Source organism: Camelus ferus, chromosome 13, assembly GCF_009834535.1.
Source record: "Camelus ferus isolate YT-003-E chromosome 13, BCGSAC_Cfer_1.0, whole genome shotgun sequence".
NCBI classification, from domain to species: domain Eukaryota; kingdom Metazoa; phylum Chordata; class Mammalia; order Artiodactyla; family Camelidae; genus Camelus; species Camelus ferus.
The window spans coordinates 27651946-27670036 of record NC_045708.1 but is presented as its reverse complement, the minus strand read 5'-3'; the positions used below and the strand labels follow the sequence as shown (position 1 = coordinate 27670036).

At 37.9% G+C, this 18091-nt stretch overlaps 3 protein-coding genes across 8 annotated transcripts in view; 2 read left to right on the top strand and 1 right to left on the bottom strand.

Moving 5' to 3' along the window:
- RHBDL2 (rhomboid like 2) overlaps positions 1-12530 on the top strand; it is a 43662-nt gene extending 31132 nt beyond the window's left edge. For 2 of the 3 annotated variants that reach the window (XM_014560595.2, XM_032493897.1), the window contains exons 5-8: positions 2798-2898; positions 4810-4870; positions 9542-9603; positions 10786-11354. In XM_014560595.2, the coding sequence (XP_014416081.1) occupies positions 2798-2898; positions 4810-4870; positions 9542-9603; positions 10786-10965 (404 nt within the window). In that variant the 3' untranslated portion in view covers positions 10966-11354. Of the gene's footprint in view, positions 1-2797; positions 2899-4809; positions 4871-9541; positions 9604-10785; positions 11355-12299 lie in introns of those variants that run through there. The other variant, XM_032493896.1, reaches the window with a different exon arrangement.
- The window catches only part of AKIRIN1 (akirin 1), a 92410-nt gene that overhangs the window by 73549 nt on the left and 770 nt on the right, over positions 1-18091 (bottom strand). Inside the window, exon 2 of one of the 3 annotated variants that reach the window (XM_032493900.1) lies at positions 5411-5537. The exons of 1 other annotated variant lie outside the window; for it this stretch is intronic. In XM_032493900.1, the coding sequence (XP_032349791.1) occupies positions 5411-5537 (127 nt within the window). Of the gene's footprint in view, positions 1-4896; positions 5538-18091 lie in introns of those variants that run through there. One more of the 3 variants, XM_032493899.1, reaches the window with a different exon arrangement.
- Positions 12381-18056, top strand: GJA9 (gap junction protein alpha 9). Of its 2 annotated transcripts, none has more exons than XM_032493895.1 (2): positions 12381-12420; positions 16013-18056. In XM_032493895.1, the coding sequence occupies exon 2, from the start codon at positions 16104-16106 to the stop codon at positions 17649-17651; it is 1548 nt and encodes a 515-aa protein (XP_032349786.1). In that variant the 5' UTR covers positions 12381-12420; positions 16013-16103; the 3' UTR covers positions 17652-18056. The 2 variants fall into 2 exon arrangements, with proteins under 2 accessions (XP_032349786.1, XP_006186410.1); XM_006186348.2 differs by lacking the exon at positions 12381-12420 and adding an exon at positions 13775-13894.

Sequence of the window (18091 nt, the reverse complement as noted above, 5' to 3'; positions counted from 1 at the left end):
TGTGTGTTTTATTTGGATAGTTTCATTGCCATGTCTTCATGTTCAGTAATCTTTCCTTCTGCAATGTCTAATCTACCAACTGACTCAACAAGTTTATTTTTTCACCTTAAACATTGTAGTTTTCATCTTACAGAAGTTTGAGTCTGTTTCATATCTTATGTGTCACTATTTAACTATTGAACATATAGAATATAGTTGTAACAATTATTTATTGCCCTTATTTGCAAAATCTAACACCTGTGTCAGTTTTGGTAGGTTTTAATTGATTTATTTCTCTTCATTATGGGTCATATTTTCCTGCTCCTTTGCATGTTTGACAATTTTTGTTTGGATGCTAGACATTTTATCTTTGGATGATGGATATAATTGTATGCCTATAAATATTCCTTAGATTTGTTCTGTAACTCAGTTAAGTTACTTGGAAACAGTCTGAACTCAAGCTGCCTAGATCTATATGCACCTAGATGCTAAACTCTATCTCATCAACTTAAAGTTTACTGTGATCTGCCTAGCTTCCCCCACTTCATGTACTGCAGCCTAAAATCTCTCCTAAGGCAGTAAACTGGGCAATTAGACAACTCATCTTTGTTTTTTTTTTAAACACCTTTATTGTGGTATGGTTCCTGTAAACTATATGTATTTCAGATGTATAACTTGATGAATTTTGATAGATGTATACACCGATGAAACCACCACCACAATCAAGATAGCTAACATATTCATCACTCCCCAAGAAGTGTAATTTTCTAATTCCCAATTTATCCCTTCCCACCTCCTTTACCCCTGGTAGCCATAAGTTTGTTCTCTATGTCTGTGAGTCTGTTTCTGTTTTGTAAATAAGTTCATTTGTGTTCTTTTTTTTAAGACTCCACATATAAGCGATATCAAATGGCACTTTTCTTTCTCTTTCTGGCTTACTTCATTTAGAATAATGATCTCCATCCACATTGCTGCAAATGGCATTATTTTATTCTTTTTTATCACCGAGTAGTATTCCATTGTGTATGTGTATGTATGTATGTATGTGTGTGTGTATATATATACACACACACACACACACATACACACCATATCTTCTTTATCCAGTCATCTATTGATGGACATTTGGGTTGTTTCCATGTCTTGGCTATTGTAAATAGTGCTGCTATGACCACTGGGGTGCATGTGTCTTTTTCAATTATATTTTTCTCCAGATATATGCCCAGGAATGGGATTGCTAGATTGTATCATAAGTCTATTTTTAATTTTTTAAGGAACCTCCATACTGTCCTCCATAGTGGCTGTACCAATTTACATTCCCATCAACAGTGTAGGAGGGTTCCTTTTTCTCCACACCCTCTCCAGCATTTATCATTTGTAGACTTTTTAATAATGGCATTCTGACTGGTGTGAGGTGATAGCTTATTGTAGTTGTGATTCCCATTTCTCTAACAGTTAGAGATGTTGAGCATCTTTTCAGGTGCTTGTTGGTCATCTAGACAACTCATTTATTTCTTGTTTCTCAGGGTTCACTGTCCTTTGTTATCTGATGTCCAGTATCTTGAAGACCATTGTTTCATATATTTTGTTCACTGCTTTTAGCTGTTTCAAGCAGGAGGAAAAATCTTATCCTTGTTACCCCATCTTGTCCAGAAGAGGACATTTGTATCTATATTTTAAAAATAAATTTCTCATGATTAAGACGCAAGCACCCCAGCCCTAGTCTGTAAGTTAACATTTGAGAACCATCGCTGAAACCCTATTGGACTACTTCCCACTGATTCAGTTATCCATATGCTGTTGTTTCTATGTCTGCTTTTCCAGATCCCTAAGATCCTGATCTTCCATCCCTTTGTTTTCCCTGTCCAAATCTTAAAGAGTCTTCAGAGTTTAATCAAAATGCTATCTTCCCACTCTCAGAGAAGCAGGGCCTCCACCGGTCTGCTGAGAAAGTCATTCTTCCCTAAATGTTTCCATAGAAAATTTATTACACTTTAAAAATGTTATATTTTGCATTTTATGATAACTGCTCATCCATTTGTAAGATTCCTAAGGTCAGACACTGTCATTTTTGCACAAAGTAGGTATTGTATTGTATTGTAGCCTAAGGAATGAAGGAGGGCCTTGAAGGCAACAGAATAAGTAACAGAACTAAGCAGTACAGAGAACATCTCAGAGTTCGCATAAGGTGGTTTTAAAGCCTTGCTTTGGTTCAGGCACTCTAAGATTGGGTTAGCAAATTGGTTTCACCTTGCTTCGTGAATTTGATTGAATGGTATGTCATGAAGGATTCTGAGACCACACCTTGACTCCGTGAGAAAGCTAGCCATTAGAAATGAAATGTTGGAGTGTCTCAGGTATTTTGATAGTTTTGGCTAAACACGTAGGATATTTTGAAACAATAGTTAACAAGTATATAATACATGTCAGGCAGTGCTCTAAACATTTATGCACATGTAAACTCACTTGTTTCCCCTGACAACACATTGAGGTAAGTTCTATCAATACCCTCATTTTGTAGATAGGGAAACTAAGGCACAGAGAGGCTAAGAAACTTGCTCAAGCCACACAGTTGGTAATTCTGGCTTTAGAGTCTATGTTTTTGTCACTGTTATACTGTCCTCATGTCTCGAACATTTAATATTTCATAAAAACTGAGGTAGTTAGCACACATAGCTTTACTTTTCTAATACGGAAGGGACAAAGTAAATTTGTTGCTTGTTAATATAATGGTCCAAGAGTCCCCAACTTTTACCTTAGATTAGAAGGATTTATCCTTCATGATTCTTACCAGATTCTTTGTGTTTTATTTCTTTAGGATCCCTTGCCAGCTCCATCTTTGACCCACTCAAATCTCTTGTGGGTGCTTCAGGAGGAGTCTATGCTCTGATGGGGGGCTACTTTATGAACGTCCTAGTGGTAAGAACTTTGGGAATGGAATCTATGGACCGTTAAAATTTTTTTTTAATTGAGTTATAGTCAGTTTACAATGTTGTGTCTGAAAAATTCTTTTTAACAGTTACTGGTATTTGGTTCAGGGAATCTTCATTTATCAATATTTCCTAAGCACTCATCTTACTTCTGGCCACAAGAGTTTTCCTTTCATATTTTAGCTTTATTTTCTCCTCTGATCTCAAAAGTAATCAATACTAAATAAAATTTTAAATTGAAAAATAGAAAGTCAAAATCCCCAATTTATTATGTTAACAGTTTGATAGACATGCTTTCAAACATTTTCTATACATATTCAAAATTCTACCAATAGTAATACCACAAAAGTGGAACCACCATTATATTGTTCTGCATCTTTTTTTAAAAAAAGACTTTCTTTCTTTTTTGGTGGGGAGGAGGTAATTAGGTTTTTATGTGTTTATTTTTAATGGAGATACTGGGGATTGAATCTAGGACCTCGTGCATGCTAGGCAAGCACTCTACCACTGAGCTATACCTCCCCCTTGTTGTGCATCTTAACATAAAGTGTCCTCACCATCTACTCATGTCAGCACACAGAAATCCAAATTAATCTTTTCAAGTGCTCCTTAGCACCCTTTATATAGCTGTATCCTGACTTATCTAATCCTTCACTGAAAAAAAATCTGGGGTGCTTTTCACATCTACAAATAATGCTGTAAGGAATGTGCTTTCACATTTAGCCTTTTTGCGTCTGTGTGATTCTTTTTGTAGGTAAATTCCTAGAAGTGGATTTACTGGATGAAGGCTTTACCTTTTCATAATGAATGCCTCCAAGTTTGTGCATACCATTTTACAGGCTCATGATATAGTATGTGAGATGCCAACCACTTTTAAAAACAGGCTAAAATCCTAACTAGTTATTAACCCTTTAACCATGTAGGTATGCTTTAAAAATACTCTAGGGAGAAAAATAAAGCAATTACAAAACTGTTCCAAAAATAGAAGTCATTTAGAAAAATGTTTTTCAAACTTTGGATTGCAACCCATTAGTGGTTGTGAACTCAGTTCAAGGGATTGTGACCAAAAATTTAACAAAAATTTCAGTTTGCATTACGTGAAATAAAGGTAAATACGATTTAGTGTGTGTGTATACTGGATTGTTACGTAAGTTATTTCTTACTGTAGGTCATGGTCATGACAGATTGAAAATAATTGATTTAGAAGAAACACAGCTATTTCAGCATCTCTACTCTTGGGAAGAGAGTTAATAACTTGAAAGGGCAGAGAGAGGTAACTCAGGCTGAAGTGGAAGTGTCTTTCTGAGTCTGATCAGTCCTCTAGTAACACATGAGGGTACTGCAAGCTGGTCTGAGATTTTTCAAAGCTAAAAGCAAACTAGGATTTTTGCACCAATACTTAAATTTTTTTTGAAATTATGTAAAAAAATTAAAGTAATACTCAAATTTTAGTTAAGTCTTTGCTAACTCCTACTGAGAAAGAGGATTAAGGTATATCAAGTGAATATTAACCAATAAACTTGGAAATATTTCATCAGATTTAGTTTGACAGCATCTATCTATCTATCTACCTACCTATCTATCTATCTATCTATAACATGTTAAGTGTTAACTTTATATTACTTATATTTAGATTATTTCTTCCTAATAAAATAGTGTGTAGTTTATATTAAGAAGTTAAATCTCAGGTTTCACTTTGTTCTCCAAAGTACACCAGCATTGTATTTCCCAAAGACATTTGAAAACTAGGCTGTAACACTGATACTTTGTTTTGCAAATATCTGACTCTTACATTTTATTTTAAAGGAAAAAGTAGATGAAGGGGGAGTACAGGTGACGCTTCATTTGCTAACTGACGGTTTATATTACTATTATTATTATTTATCTATCTCTTTGCAAGAATTTTCGAGAAATGATTCCTGCCTTTGGAATTGTCAGACTACTGATCATCATCCTTATAAGTAAGTGTGTTTTGTATACCCTTCACACCTTCAGTTTTATCGGTTCAGACTTCAGAAGGCCTTCTCATCTTCCTTGATACTAACATGCAGTACAACGCTAGCTTACAGTCAGAAAGAACTGTCAGCTCCAGAGCCCTGAGCAGAAATTGTGAATGGAATTTTCACAGCCCCTGGTGAGTGGCTCTTAGAGGGGCCTTTTCTTTCTGGTGTGGGGGAGTCAAGAGAGTAGCACCCTAGGCATTCTGTCTACTTCAATCACAATACCTTCATTTATGTTTTATATAGTGGAATTTTCTTATTCATACATTGGATTCTGTATATGATTTTGTCTGAAAAGCGAAAGTTTGAAAATCATTGATATAATCTATTTTCTTCCTCAATTTCTTAAGTTTCAGATTAGAAAACAAAACAAAACAAAACAAAAAACTACCAACAAACCGATCTAGGCTCTAACCAGGGAGTGGTGGCTGAGGACTGAAGATGAGAGCAGAGGTGAAGGAACTGAAAGGGTCAGGGAGCCAGAAGGATGAATGATGATACCTGAAAACTGGGTTTGCCTCTTGCTGGGTGTTGAGCCAATAGACATAACCATGCCAGAAAGTGGGAGGAGGAAGGATTTATTACTTGCAGCAAGGACACCAGGGATATTTCCTAAAGCAGTGTCTCCCTGAAAAGGAAAATTGGGGAATTTTTAAGCTAAGGACACATGCATATTCATGAAGGGGCTTGAGCAGAGAATTCAGCATAGAATTGGGGCAAAGGTCAACAAGAGTCCAAGTCCTAATTGAAGTCAGGAAGGTCTACACCATCATTCCATCCTCTGCCTGGGTGGGGCCTTGGTTCCAGCAGAACTCAATGATATATTATCATGTACATCCCTGGAGGAGGACCTAGGCCTCTGATTTATCTCCGCACTATTGTTTGACTCCTTTTCTCTGTCTTCCTTGGTTCCCTTAAGATCATCAATTACCGAGACCCGTTCAAGGGCAAGCACTGTAGCCAGGCTTAGATCACAAAATGGCTTAGGCCAGAATGGGTTCTCTTATGTCAAGACAGCCATGCCTGGTTCTCTTTCTCTGGGGACCCCCAAACCTGTCTTCTCACAGTGTGGCTTTTGACATCCCCAAGGATTATAGTGGAGAAATACCTGCTAGAGGAGCTTAGGAAGTACGTTCAAGCTGGAGAGGAGGTGGAATTTTAGCTGCGTCTGAGAGTCAGGATTTTGGCTGGTGGCAAGTCATCCACAGTAGGAAAAAACAAGAGCAAAGGCAGGGCTGATAATTTGATTTCTGGACCTGCTCCTGCTGAAGATGAATCTGCACGGAGGATGTGGGGAGAAGGCAGGTGCTGGGGTCACGCTGTGGGGTCAGTCTTGAAGGGCAAGACGGAGGTGACACTTGACACAGGCTGAGATTCTGGCTGTCCACCCGGTAAGAAAAAATGATTCTGCTACTTGGTATCAAGAGTTCAGTTACCGCCTTGTGGGAATAGGGGCGACTACCTTCAAGCAAGGAGACTAAACTTAGCTTATGAGCAGTTTAACTGTAAAAATTATATTTCATCCTCAGAGAAAAGAAGTGACTTGTTTCTGGTTTCTTTCTTTCCCCGTAAGAAATCCAAAAAGTGAGGGAAAGTGGTCAGCACAGAAAGGAGAGCAAGTGTCTGGGAGTTAGCAGAGTGGCTGGCTGGACAGAGCCACCTGAGTTGTTAAGAGTCATAGCCATCGGGCCAACTGACGTCCTTCAAAATCCAACGATCCCCATTTCTGGGCTCTCAGATAAAGTACATTCTTTACTGGGCGTGTTTCGCCTAACAAACAGCCCCAAGTAATGCTTACTTTATCAAACCCCACCGCCCTTCATGGACCCTAAACCTTTTACCTCACCTACAGCCAATCAGAGATTTGCATACAAGCCAGTCAGGCACCTTGTGACCCGACCTTATAAAACACCCCAATAATCTGCCCTCGGGGCTCATGCAGGCACCCCTCGCCTGTGTGGCCCGCTGTTGCCTATGGCAGTGTACCCTAATAAGCTCCTTTCTATTTGTATACTTAACCTCCGGTAAATTCTTTTACCAACCCACGGGTCACTGGCTCACCAACCGTCTGCCCCGCTGTGCACACAATAACCAGAGCCAAGGGATAAGATAGAAAACTATTATTACATAAGTCACCTGGGTCTTCAGCCAGTCTGCTTCCTTCAGGTAATTATGAATGACTTTTGTAAAATAAGCCTCAAACCCTCAATGGGGAAATGGTTTTAATGTTCTTAATACTCTTGCACAGGGCTAGCTCCCAATGTAGTTTATGTAACTTTATGTCACTCTTGAAGTAAGTCATGAAGTCACTGAATGAGGTGCTTTTATTAGATCCTATAAACATAGGTAGGACACACTAACATCAACACTCCCCAGACAACATTTCTAAAAGTTCTTTGGCCTGGTTTACCCACTACTGAAAATGAGAGAAGTTACAGCAAACTCCAGATTAATCAAATGCATGTACATTTTAATTTTAAACACACTTCCTTGGGAAAGTGTATAGTTTTTTTTTTAATGGTAAATATTATTCTTAATTGTAAAGGACAGTTGGCCTTAAGGACCTTCCTTCATTAAGCATTGTTTGTTGGATGTATTTTCCAACAAAGCAACTGAGCTTTCCTGGAAAAAGTTTAGGAAATCTCACATTTTCATCCTTCCAAAAAAATCCATATAAAGGCAACTCCCTTAAAATGAGTGTCCAATTTTATTGAGGACAATGATTTGGTTTATTGGAATGAGGGCTTCTTTTCAGGTGGGAAGATAAGTCTCAGTTTAGAGACTGCAGCAACTTAGAAGTAAACTCCCCTTGGAAAACAGAAAGGGCCAGGCAGAGATAAGCTGGAAGGGGCCAAACCCAGAGAGAAGTGGAATGGAGAAACAGACATGCTGAGGGTTACAAAGAGGTTTTGAAAGGAGGCCTCCTACTCATGGAAGACTAGACCAAAGTTACTGCAGGAAATCAGCCCTGTTCTCCAGCAGTGGTTTACTCATACTTTCCAAGGCCTATTTCTGTTTTTTCCACTGGATCAGAAAATGCAAATGATGATCGAAAATACAATACGATCACATATATCTAGCATTTTGTGTGACAGTCATTTACAGTTAAATTAATATTGAGTACTTCCTCGACCTCAATTTCTATCCAGTGACGTCAATGTCAATATCGTATTGAAAGGGAAACTAGCCAGAACACATGGTCCCGATGCTATTTTCCCAAAGGCAAGGACTAGGTCTTTCCATCTCTGGGGACACTCACTAAGTAGAGCACAGGGGATTGGGGGATGGGTGTGGAATGTGACAGCTGCAGGAGATGTTTCCAAGATCACATGTAGGGCAGAGTTCTTCTAGGCCAAGAAACCCGGAAGCTCCTTTAGCATCACAGATCTGACTGATCAGAGGAATGTCCAAGTTCTGGCTCTCACTGCTCTAAGAGAATATGGACTCATTTCCTTTCCTGGCCTATCTTCTGTACTCCTGATGGCGATTAGAGGTGATTAGTGTGGTGGGTGAGAATGGAAACCCCCAGTCAGACTGCTTAAGGTTCAGATCCCACCACCGGCTCTGAGCTTTGTGGCCTTGGGCAAATACCTGACCTTTGTGTCTTGGTTTCTTTATGTATGAAATGCCCATCATACCTCACTCGGATTGCTGCAATAGTAGTAATTAGCTGGTATGCCTGCTCCTATAATTGCTCCCTTATAGTCTATTTTCTATAAGGCAGCCAGAATCATCTTTTAAAATCATAAGTCGGATCATGTCACTCCTGTGTTCAAAAGCTTTTGAAGGGTAAAGGTCAAAGTCCTTACAGTGGTCCCTAAGGCCCCTACATGATCTGTCCCCTGCTACCTGTTTGATTGCATCACCTACTACTTGATCCCTAACTTTAGTCCAGAATCACTGGGAGGTCTTGTTCAAACACAGACTGCTGAACCCTACCTTTAGAGTTTCTGGTTCAACAAGTCTGGGGTGGGCCTGAGACTTCATCTCTAATTAAAGTTCCCAGGTGATGCTGGGATCCCCAGTGGGGGGAAGAGAACCATACTTTGAAATCCACCTATGCAGTGCGATCAACTGCTCAAACACACCAGGCACAGCCCTGCCTTAGGGACTTGGTGCTTTCCTCTGCATGGAAGACCCTGACTTCAAAGGTTCTTCATCCATCAGATGCCATATTCTCATTGAGCTACTCCCCAACTCTCCTGTTAAAAAAACCACATCCTACTCCCAAGCATTCCCAATTCTCGTTCTTTCTGCCTGTTCTCTATAGCACTAAGCACTGTGTGACATAGTATATGTTTCACTTGTTTGTCTGCCTTCCCCAACTAGACCGTCAGCTCCATGAGGCAGTGCGATCGGTTCACTGCAGTATCTCCACCACCTAGAACAGAGCCTGGCACATAGGAGATAATACTTATTGTATACATAAGTCTATAAAATGGGATAAAGATAGTACCTATTTCGTGAGGATTAATGATACAAGGTTAGTCCACATAAAGCTCTTAGAACAATACCTGGCACAGAGTAAGCCTCAATAAATGTTAGCTGCCACTGTCATTAGAGGGGAACCGAAAACAACCGGTGCCCTGCTGTGGAGACCCTGGGGCTTCATCTGGCTCTTTTCCTTTTTAGTCTTGTCGGATATGGGATTTGCGCTCTACAGAAGGTTCTTTGTCCCTGCAAACGGGTCCCCGGTGAGTTCAATTTATTTATTTTTTTAAGTGAAAATGTGTTTAACTTATCATATCAAGAACTTAAAAATGGGGGCAATAACTGGTTTAGGGCAGTCACGTTTCCATTGGGAAGTTAAGAAAATTCTTGAGGTAATCAGATGTTTGGTTTGTTCTTTTGGCTTCTCACTGTCATAGCCTTGACTTCTCTGTCCTCTCTGGCTTTGCTTCTTTGTAACTGCCACGCTGGTGGCTCTTTCAAAACAGGAGAGAAGGGACTTCATGGTCCACAGGGAATAAAACGCAGATTAGAGAGCAGCAATAATTGGGGTCCAGGTGAATTAACAATCTAAAGAAAACTGACAAAGATGTCCAGTTTTACTGGAATTAGTCTTTGAATTCGGTAGTTTCTAGTTGAGTATTTCTGTGTGTACTACCTGTGTCTTAATTTAGACATTCTGTTTATATGGGATCAGATCATGCTCCTATAGAGACCCCTCACAGTGCCTCAATTCCTCCTCTCTTGGTTGGCATTATGTAGAACCATCCTAAATGCAGAGACAGCTGAAAAGAATGAGAAATGACAGCTGTCTTGTGTACTCAGCGCAGCAGTGAAAGGACATTTTTTTTTCAGCTTTGCATGTTTTAGAATATCTCCTTCTCTCTGTGCACGTGGAGTTTTGGATCTCTTTTTGCCTCACCTCCTTGCTTGTCACACTTCTAAGATTTTTTTTTTTTAACTGAAGTATAGTTGATTTACGATATTGTGTTAGTTTCAGGTGTATAGCAAAGTGATTCAGTTTTATATATACACTTTTCAGATTATTTTCCATTATAGGTTATTAAAAGATATTGAATGTTGTTTCCTATGTTATATAGTAAATCCTTGTTGCTTATGTATTTTATACATAGTAGTGTGTATCTGTTAATCTCATACTCTTAATTAATGCCCCCTGCCCTTACTCTTTGGTAACTGTAAGTTTGTTTTCTATATCTGAGTCTGTTTCTGTTTTGTAAATAGATTCACTTGTATTATTTTCTTAGATTCCACATAAAAGTGATATCATATAATATTGGTCCTTCCCTGAGACTTTTAACTGTTGTTTGGCTGGGATGGTATTTGTTCTTTAATAAGAGAGATGCAATTGAAATATGCAATTAGCATTTTCTTCGCTTACTTCCATTTTCCCTCCCTTTTCTCCCAAGGTGTCTTTTGCAGCTCACATCGCAGGTGGATTTGCTGGAATGTCCATAGGCTACACTGTGTTCAGCTGCTTTGATAAGGCACTGCTGAAAGACCCAAGGTTCTGGATAGCCATTGCAGCTTATTTAGCTTGCGTCTTATTTGCTGTATTTTTCAACATTTTCCTATCCCCAGCGAACTGACTCGCCCCTAACACAAACCAATGAATAAAAAGAGCCATCTGGGAGAAAAACTGAAGAACTCTGTGAAAACAGAGAAGTCCCAGCAAATGCTAGTAATTTTATAAAGAGGACAAAACACCCCTGAAGTTGTCAGTTTCGAAGACTGCTTACAAAAGGAATTAGGGTTCAAGGAAGGGGCTCTTCTGAGTGCATGGGGTGGGGGGAAGAGGAGGAGAGAAAAGGGAAGGGAAGTGAGACCAGAGACTGGCTCTTTCCCAGGCATGAGTTGTGCTGGTACTTATCCTTTAAAAGAGACTTGCTCTCCTGGGAGGATATAGTGTAGAGACTGCTTGGTAGAATTCACAAATAACGTACTGTGCTGATAATAAAAACTTTTCATTTCTGTCAGACTATTGATTATCACTTTCGATCACTGTTCAAGTCAACAGGTCACTATTTGATGTGTTTCACATGCATTATTGCTAATCTTTTTTTAACAGCTCAGAAAGGTAGCTATTTCTCTGTATCTTAGAGATGAGGACATGGAAACTTTTTAAAAAATCAAATAAGTTGTCTAAGAGAGGGCAGGATTTAAAGGTTGGTAATGACTTGGAAGCCCATACTCTCCTGCCCTCCCAGTCTATCAGCGCTGTGTTCCCCAAATACAGTATCACGGGAGTAGGGGAAGAAACATTTCTGTGGGTACACGGAAATGGTGGAAATACCTTATAGAAGAAGAGTGAGTTCTCTGGACTGCTAGTTTAAGATTCTAATAGGGTGTATAGCATCCCAAGGAAATGGAATTGTCTTTCTGGTGCAAATCATGTTCCTGGACTCCTTTGGAGATCCATGATAAGATCTCATCTTTCATGTGCTCAGAGTGTGTACGATTTATTTACAAAAGGCAAAACGTTATATCTGAAAGCTGAGATGCTTGTGTGCTTTTCCTGTATAGAATCCAGATTGCTGGCCATTCTTTCTCCAAAATAGTAGTTTTAGGTCATCTGAACACAGAAAATACAATTTTTCCTTCTTTAATCATCAACGTGTTTTGTTTATAAACACCCATCTAAACATGTTGCTGGATTGTGAAAGGCGGATACCTGCTTAATTAGATATAGTGAGAAAAGTAGTATTTGAGCATTTTGAGAAAAGCTGATCTGGGATTTGTTAAAAAATTTTTTTTAAATTTGAGTATGAGAATATAAGTATGTTCTTGGTGAAACAAAGATTTTTATAAGAACTTCAATAATAAGAATCCCTTTTACCTTTCCACCCCAAACCTGCTTTTTTCCCTTGTGATGACCACTGTCACCAGTCGGGTGTGTATTCTCCCCGACCTTTTTCTACCCTAGATGAGCAGAAAGGGAAATGGATTTCAGTTGATGGCTGACTCACTCATGGCACTGAAGGGCACTGAATCTGCTCTGCACCCCCAAGGAGAGAAATTCACAGAACAAGTCGAAGACGACTATGGTATAACTTCCAGCTCCTCAGATTCACCTAAGCTAAGAGAGGTTTGGGTTAATCTTGCTGTTTTTGCTATTTAAATATATGAAATATGGGTTTTTAATAAGACAATGAGCTCACATTATATAGATTGTTCTGTAACTTGTTTTATAATAACTTAGGGATCTTTCTGTTAGTTCATAGAGACCTTTATTCTCTGAATTGCTGAATGATAAAGATATATTATAGTTTATTTAACCATTCCTCTGTTGAACACTGAAGTTGTTGCTGACTTTGTACTATTACCATGTACTATCCTAGTACGTGCAGTGTGTCTTTGAGAGTGAATGAATGAATAGTTCAAGCATCCAGAAGCAGAAACGTTAATTTTGACCGATTTAGACTGCCTTTTAAGTAACTGTACCACTTATATTCTTACAGATAGCATATGAATTAACGGTTTCCTCATACTTTTGGCAAAGGCAGGTATTATAAATCTTGGGAAAATTTGCATTTTGATAGTTAAAAAATAATACGTTATTTTAATTTGTATTTCTCTGACTACTAATGAGGCATAGTGTTTTTTAAGTTTATTAGTAATTTATATGACATAATGTACAAATATGAAAAAAATATATAAACTTTTTTCCCTGATGAAAGAGTTGCATTTAATCTGAAAAGTAGCTATTGGTTGGCAAAGAAGCCCAGGGAAGAAATATTCATCTGCCATCACCAGCCCACCAGGTCACTAGCTCTGAAGAGAGATCTTTAATGACCTAAAGTGCAACATAATTGTTAATAATAGAAAACTAGACAGAGAAACAGGATTCATCTAACTATGAAATCGGACATGACCCATTGATTATTAAGACTGATGACTAAGAAGTTATCATCTAGTTAGATTTTTTTGGTACTAGAAACACCGTTCACATTATCAAAAAGTGATATCTTACTGGGTTCCCCAGGGGACAAAATTACCATTAAAAATACACACACAAACATCTGGTGTTTTAAATTTGACATCTCTGAATTAAAGAGGAACCATTTATTCAGCTTAATTTGGGGCTCATCATTTTAGTCTTCTAAACTGTGCTGTCTTATTAGAAATATGGGAACTATTCTTCATCTGTGCTGTCCAATAATGTAGCCACTAGGTACAGGTAGTTCTTTAAGTTTAATTAAAATTAAATAAAATTAAAAACTCAGTTCCTCTGTTACACCAGCCACATTGCAAGTATTCAGTAGCTGTGCGTTGCTAGTGGGCACCTTATTGGACAGCGCAGATAGAGTCTACTTCAATGTTGCTGCAAAAAGGTCTACTGGATAGCACTGCTTTAGAAGAGTGATGAGAAGGAAATGGATTTTAGCTGATGGCTGACTCATTCACCACATTGAACCAAACTGAATCTGCTCTACACCTGTGAAGGAACAAGCTTTCAGACAATAATTTGAAGATGGCTGTGGTATAACTTTTAAGCATGATCTGCTTCAATCCAGAAAGGTTTGTGTTAATCTCTCTGTTTTAGATATCTAAGAGTCATTTGAAATGTTTTTTTTTCTTTTTCTTTTGAATTTTATAGTACTGTATCGATGTATACGAGTGTTCATGTCATTTGCTATGAAAGCTTGAGAACCTAAGATTTGTAGCTAAATACTACTACTTCTTCCAGCAAATACCATACTTTTGTCCTTTATGGAAAAAAATTTTTTCTTTCTTTTTGTGATTATAAAAGTAAAGTGCTCATGGTAAAAAAAAAGTTTAAATATATATAATTATAAAAAAATTAAGTCAATTGTAATCACGCTGCCCAGAGATAATCATAATTAATATTTTGATGAATACCCTTCCAGGCTTTATTGTATACATCTCTACATACAAATAAATTTACAATAATGGGGCCACACTATTCTATTTTATAACCTGAATGTTACTGAAACAATATAACAAAGTTTTGTTTTGCTTTTGTTTATATATTTATTATTTCTACTGGCTGCATAGTACCACACTGTGGATGTATTATTATTTATATGTAAAATACAGTCTTTCTTGTATTGATAATTATTTTGGATGTTTTCAAGTTGTGATTATTATAAACAAACAACAAAAATAATATCTTTTCTCACACTTTAAAGTGCTTTGGATTGTTGGGTCAAAGAGTATGCTATTATTAACATAATAAATTCAAAGAAATTTTCCCTATCTCAGGAATACAACTGAATTTTAGAAGGCTGATGCTTTTGCAAATCTTTTTCACTACATAAAGCTTTAAAAAAGGAACTAAAGGCTCTAGAACACATTATTTAAAAAGTCAAAACTATCAATATTTGACATACCTAATTTAAATAAACTTTAAACAGAAAACAGCTGATTTTTTTAACGTCTCTTTCATGAAAATTTCAAATGTGCTTAAAGAGGGAAAAATAACAGTTTAGTTAAACAGTTAAGAGCTGACTTTAGAGCCACAATGATTGGGTCTGAATGCCAATTCTAGCTGTGTGACCTTGGGTAAGTTAAGGTGTGCCTCATCTGCAAAATGGTGAAACAACATACCTACCTCATAGGATTTTTGTGATGAACATATCTTGTAACTGTAATATCTCAGTATGTTGTTTGATTATGTAGCACTTCCCTTTCTATAAGGGATGTAGGACATACATTTATATTTTAAATGAAAGTGAATGAAAACCCTTCACTTTTTTTCTTTCTTTTGGGATGTGTTTCCTCTTAGATATCCTAGGGTATCAACTTATATGGAGCCTACTGGCTGATAATCCAAGCATCTAAATTATAACTCACCCCACTGCTCCCTCCACAAAGCAAGCCACATGTCTTAAAAAGGTCAAATACTGTTAAAATGAAAATTTCTCTAATATGACCACCATAAGAATGATCCATTTATTTCAAATAATATCTAATAATATCCTGGTAGTACAAAATAGCTGAGAACTTTTGGAGTTCATTCTAAGATGATAAATACTTACAAAATTTTTCACAGCCAAGTATAGTAATAATTTTATAAAAAGTATAGTAATAATTTTATAAAAATCCATAAACATATTACTGAAATGATTTCTGAAAATGCTCAAAACTGGCAAAAAGAAACCAGAATTTAGACATTTAAGTGTGGATTAAAAAAACAAATCTAAATTCTTATAGCAAGAGCCAGATCCATTTCCTTTGGTTGCATTAAATGCTGTGCCTTACTGGATTATGAAATGAAACACGTACATGTATTTTCCTTTGTGCATAAATGAAATTTTAAAATCATTGACTTTGGTTATAGCTTTTATATACAATAATCTTAATAAATAGGTTTGTAAGATCAATTCAGTCATTTTAGGAACCTCTCCAAAAGTTCTCAGTTTAAAAAAGTAAAACAACAACAAACTTCAGCCACATGATTCCTTACAGGGACTCCTACAATTTTATTCCTCATAGAGAATATATATACCTCACCTCCAGGTATCTTTTTTTTTTCATTGCATTGTAAGGTCTAAACATAAATGATTTTAAATTCCTGTCATCTTAAACACATTCTTGTAACTGATTACAACTTTCTAGGGAAAAAGTAGAGCAACAGGCATGCTGAGTGATACTTTGTTCATATTTTGGCTGTAGGTTTGCCTAAGAAACAGCACGCCCTTCAGAATGGAAGATTTTATCTGCCTATTTGATGGGGTTCAGAGCTAAGATGGCTGACTAAATAAGCATGGGGGATTGGAATTTCCTTGGAGGCATCCTGGAGGAAGTTCACATGCACTCTACCATGATTGGAAAGATCTGGCTCACTATCCTGTTCATATTTCGGATGCTTGTTCTGGGTGTAGCAGCTGAAGATGTCTGGAATGATGAGCAGTCTGGCTTCATCTGCAATACAGAACAGCCCGGCTGCAGAAATGTATGCTATGATCAGGCCTTTCCTATCTCCCTCATTAGATACTGGGTTTTGCAGGTGATATTTGTGTCTTCACCTTCCCTGGTCTACATGGGCCATGCTTTGTACCGATTGAGAGTTCTGGAGAAGGAGAGGCAGATGAAGAAAGCTCAACTGAGAGGAGAACTGGAGTGGGTAGAGCTTGAACTGCCTGGAGACCGGAGGAGACTGGAGCAAGAACTTTGTCAGCTGGAGCAAAGGAAACTAAATAAAGCTCCACTCAGAGGAACCTTGCTTTGCACTTACGTGATACACATTTTCACTCGCTCTGTGGTTGAAGTTGGGTTCATGATTGGACAGTATCTTTTATATGGATTTCACTTAGAGCCTCTATTTAAATGCCATGGCCACCCATGTCCAAATATAATTGACTGTTTTGTCTCAAGACCCACAGAAAAGACGATATTCCTATTATTTATGCAATCCATAGCTACTGTTTCACTTTTCCTAAATGTTCTAGAAATTTTCCACCTAGGTTTTAAAAAGATTAAAAGGGGGCTTTGGGGACAATATAAATTGAAGGATGAACATAATGAATTCTGTACAAACAAATCAAAACAAAACCTTGCCAAATATCAAAACACATCTGCAAATTCACTGAAACGACTCTCTTCCGCACCTGATTACAGCCTGTTAGTGGACAAGCAAACACACACAGCAGTGTACCCTAGTTTAAATTCATCTGCATTTCAGACAGACCCTGATAATCACAGTAGAAATGATGAGAAAGGCATTTTGGATGAAGAGGAAACTGTACTTTCTAATGAGATGTGCACACCTAGGACTACGTGTAGTCATCTTCAAAACATCAGCTCAAGTAATAAAGAAGACACTCATAAAATATCTGGAAAAGAAGTTCATGGTGACCAGTTGAGAGAAAAAAGAGAAACTGACAGCAAAGACAGGAAAAGGGACCACTACTCTAGAGGTCACTGTTCTATTCCAGGTGATGCTATAGATCTGAACAACCGCACAGGGCAGTCACCCCAAACAGTTTTCTCTCTGCCAGCTAACTGCACTTGGAGACCGAAGTGGCTTCGTGCTACATACGGTCCCTCTGCAGAAAATGAAAACCAGGCATTACCTCCTAAAGGTAACCTCAAGGGCCAGCTGAGAGAGAGCACTATCAGAACCCTTGCTCCTTCACAGGGAGGCTTCCAACCACTTGACACTCCAGACACTCCTGATTCTTTGGGAGGGTTGTCTTTTGAATCCGAGTTGGTCAGAACCTGCAATAACCATGCTGCTTGTTCTCCAAATCCTTTAGTGTCACTGACAAACAACCTCATTGGTAGGCGGGCTCCCACAGATCTTCAAATCTGAACAGCTGTTGGCTTTTACACATTCTACATATTATATTATCATAGAAGTAGCCTAGTGATGGTGGAACACAGATGATACAGATAAGGGCTGTTCTAAAGACCAGGTGTTTAGACAGACAACAGCAAACCCATTTTAAAAAGGGACAATGGCTCTAATTCTGAATTGGGAAGGAGTGGTTTCAAATTCAAAGACATAGAGTTACCAAATCAGGATTACTTTTTCACGGGGCTCCCTTCAAAGTATGTGAAAACTGATTTGGGGAAAATCTTATGTTCAGAACTGAAGTTAAATGGAACCAGGTTTTTCCTTGAAGGGAGTACAGGCTTCGGAGATTGTTCTTGGTCTATGTAATTCCTTCTTTTAGTTATTAATCTTTTATTTTTGGACACTGGTTAAATTTTGTTTGCCCCTGCGACTTAACTTAGTTTCCTTATAGACTG

Excerpts from the sequence above, each read along its gene's own strand:
- GJA9 (XM_032493895.1), top strand. The coding sequence starts at position 16,104 with ATGGGGGATTGGAATTTCCTTGGAGGCATCCTGGAGGAAGTTCACATG.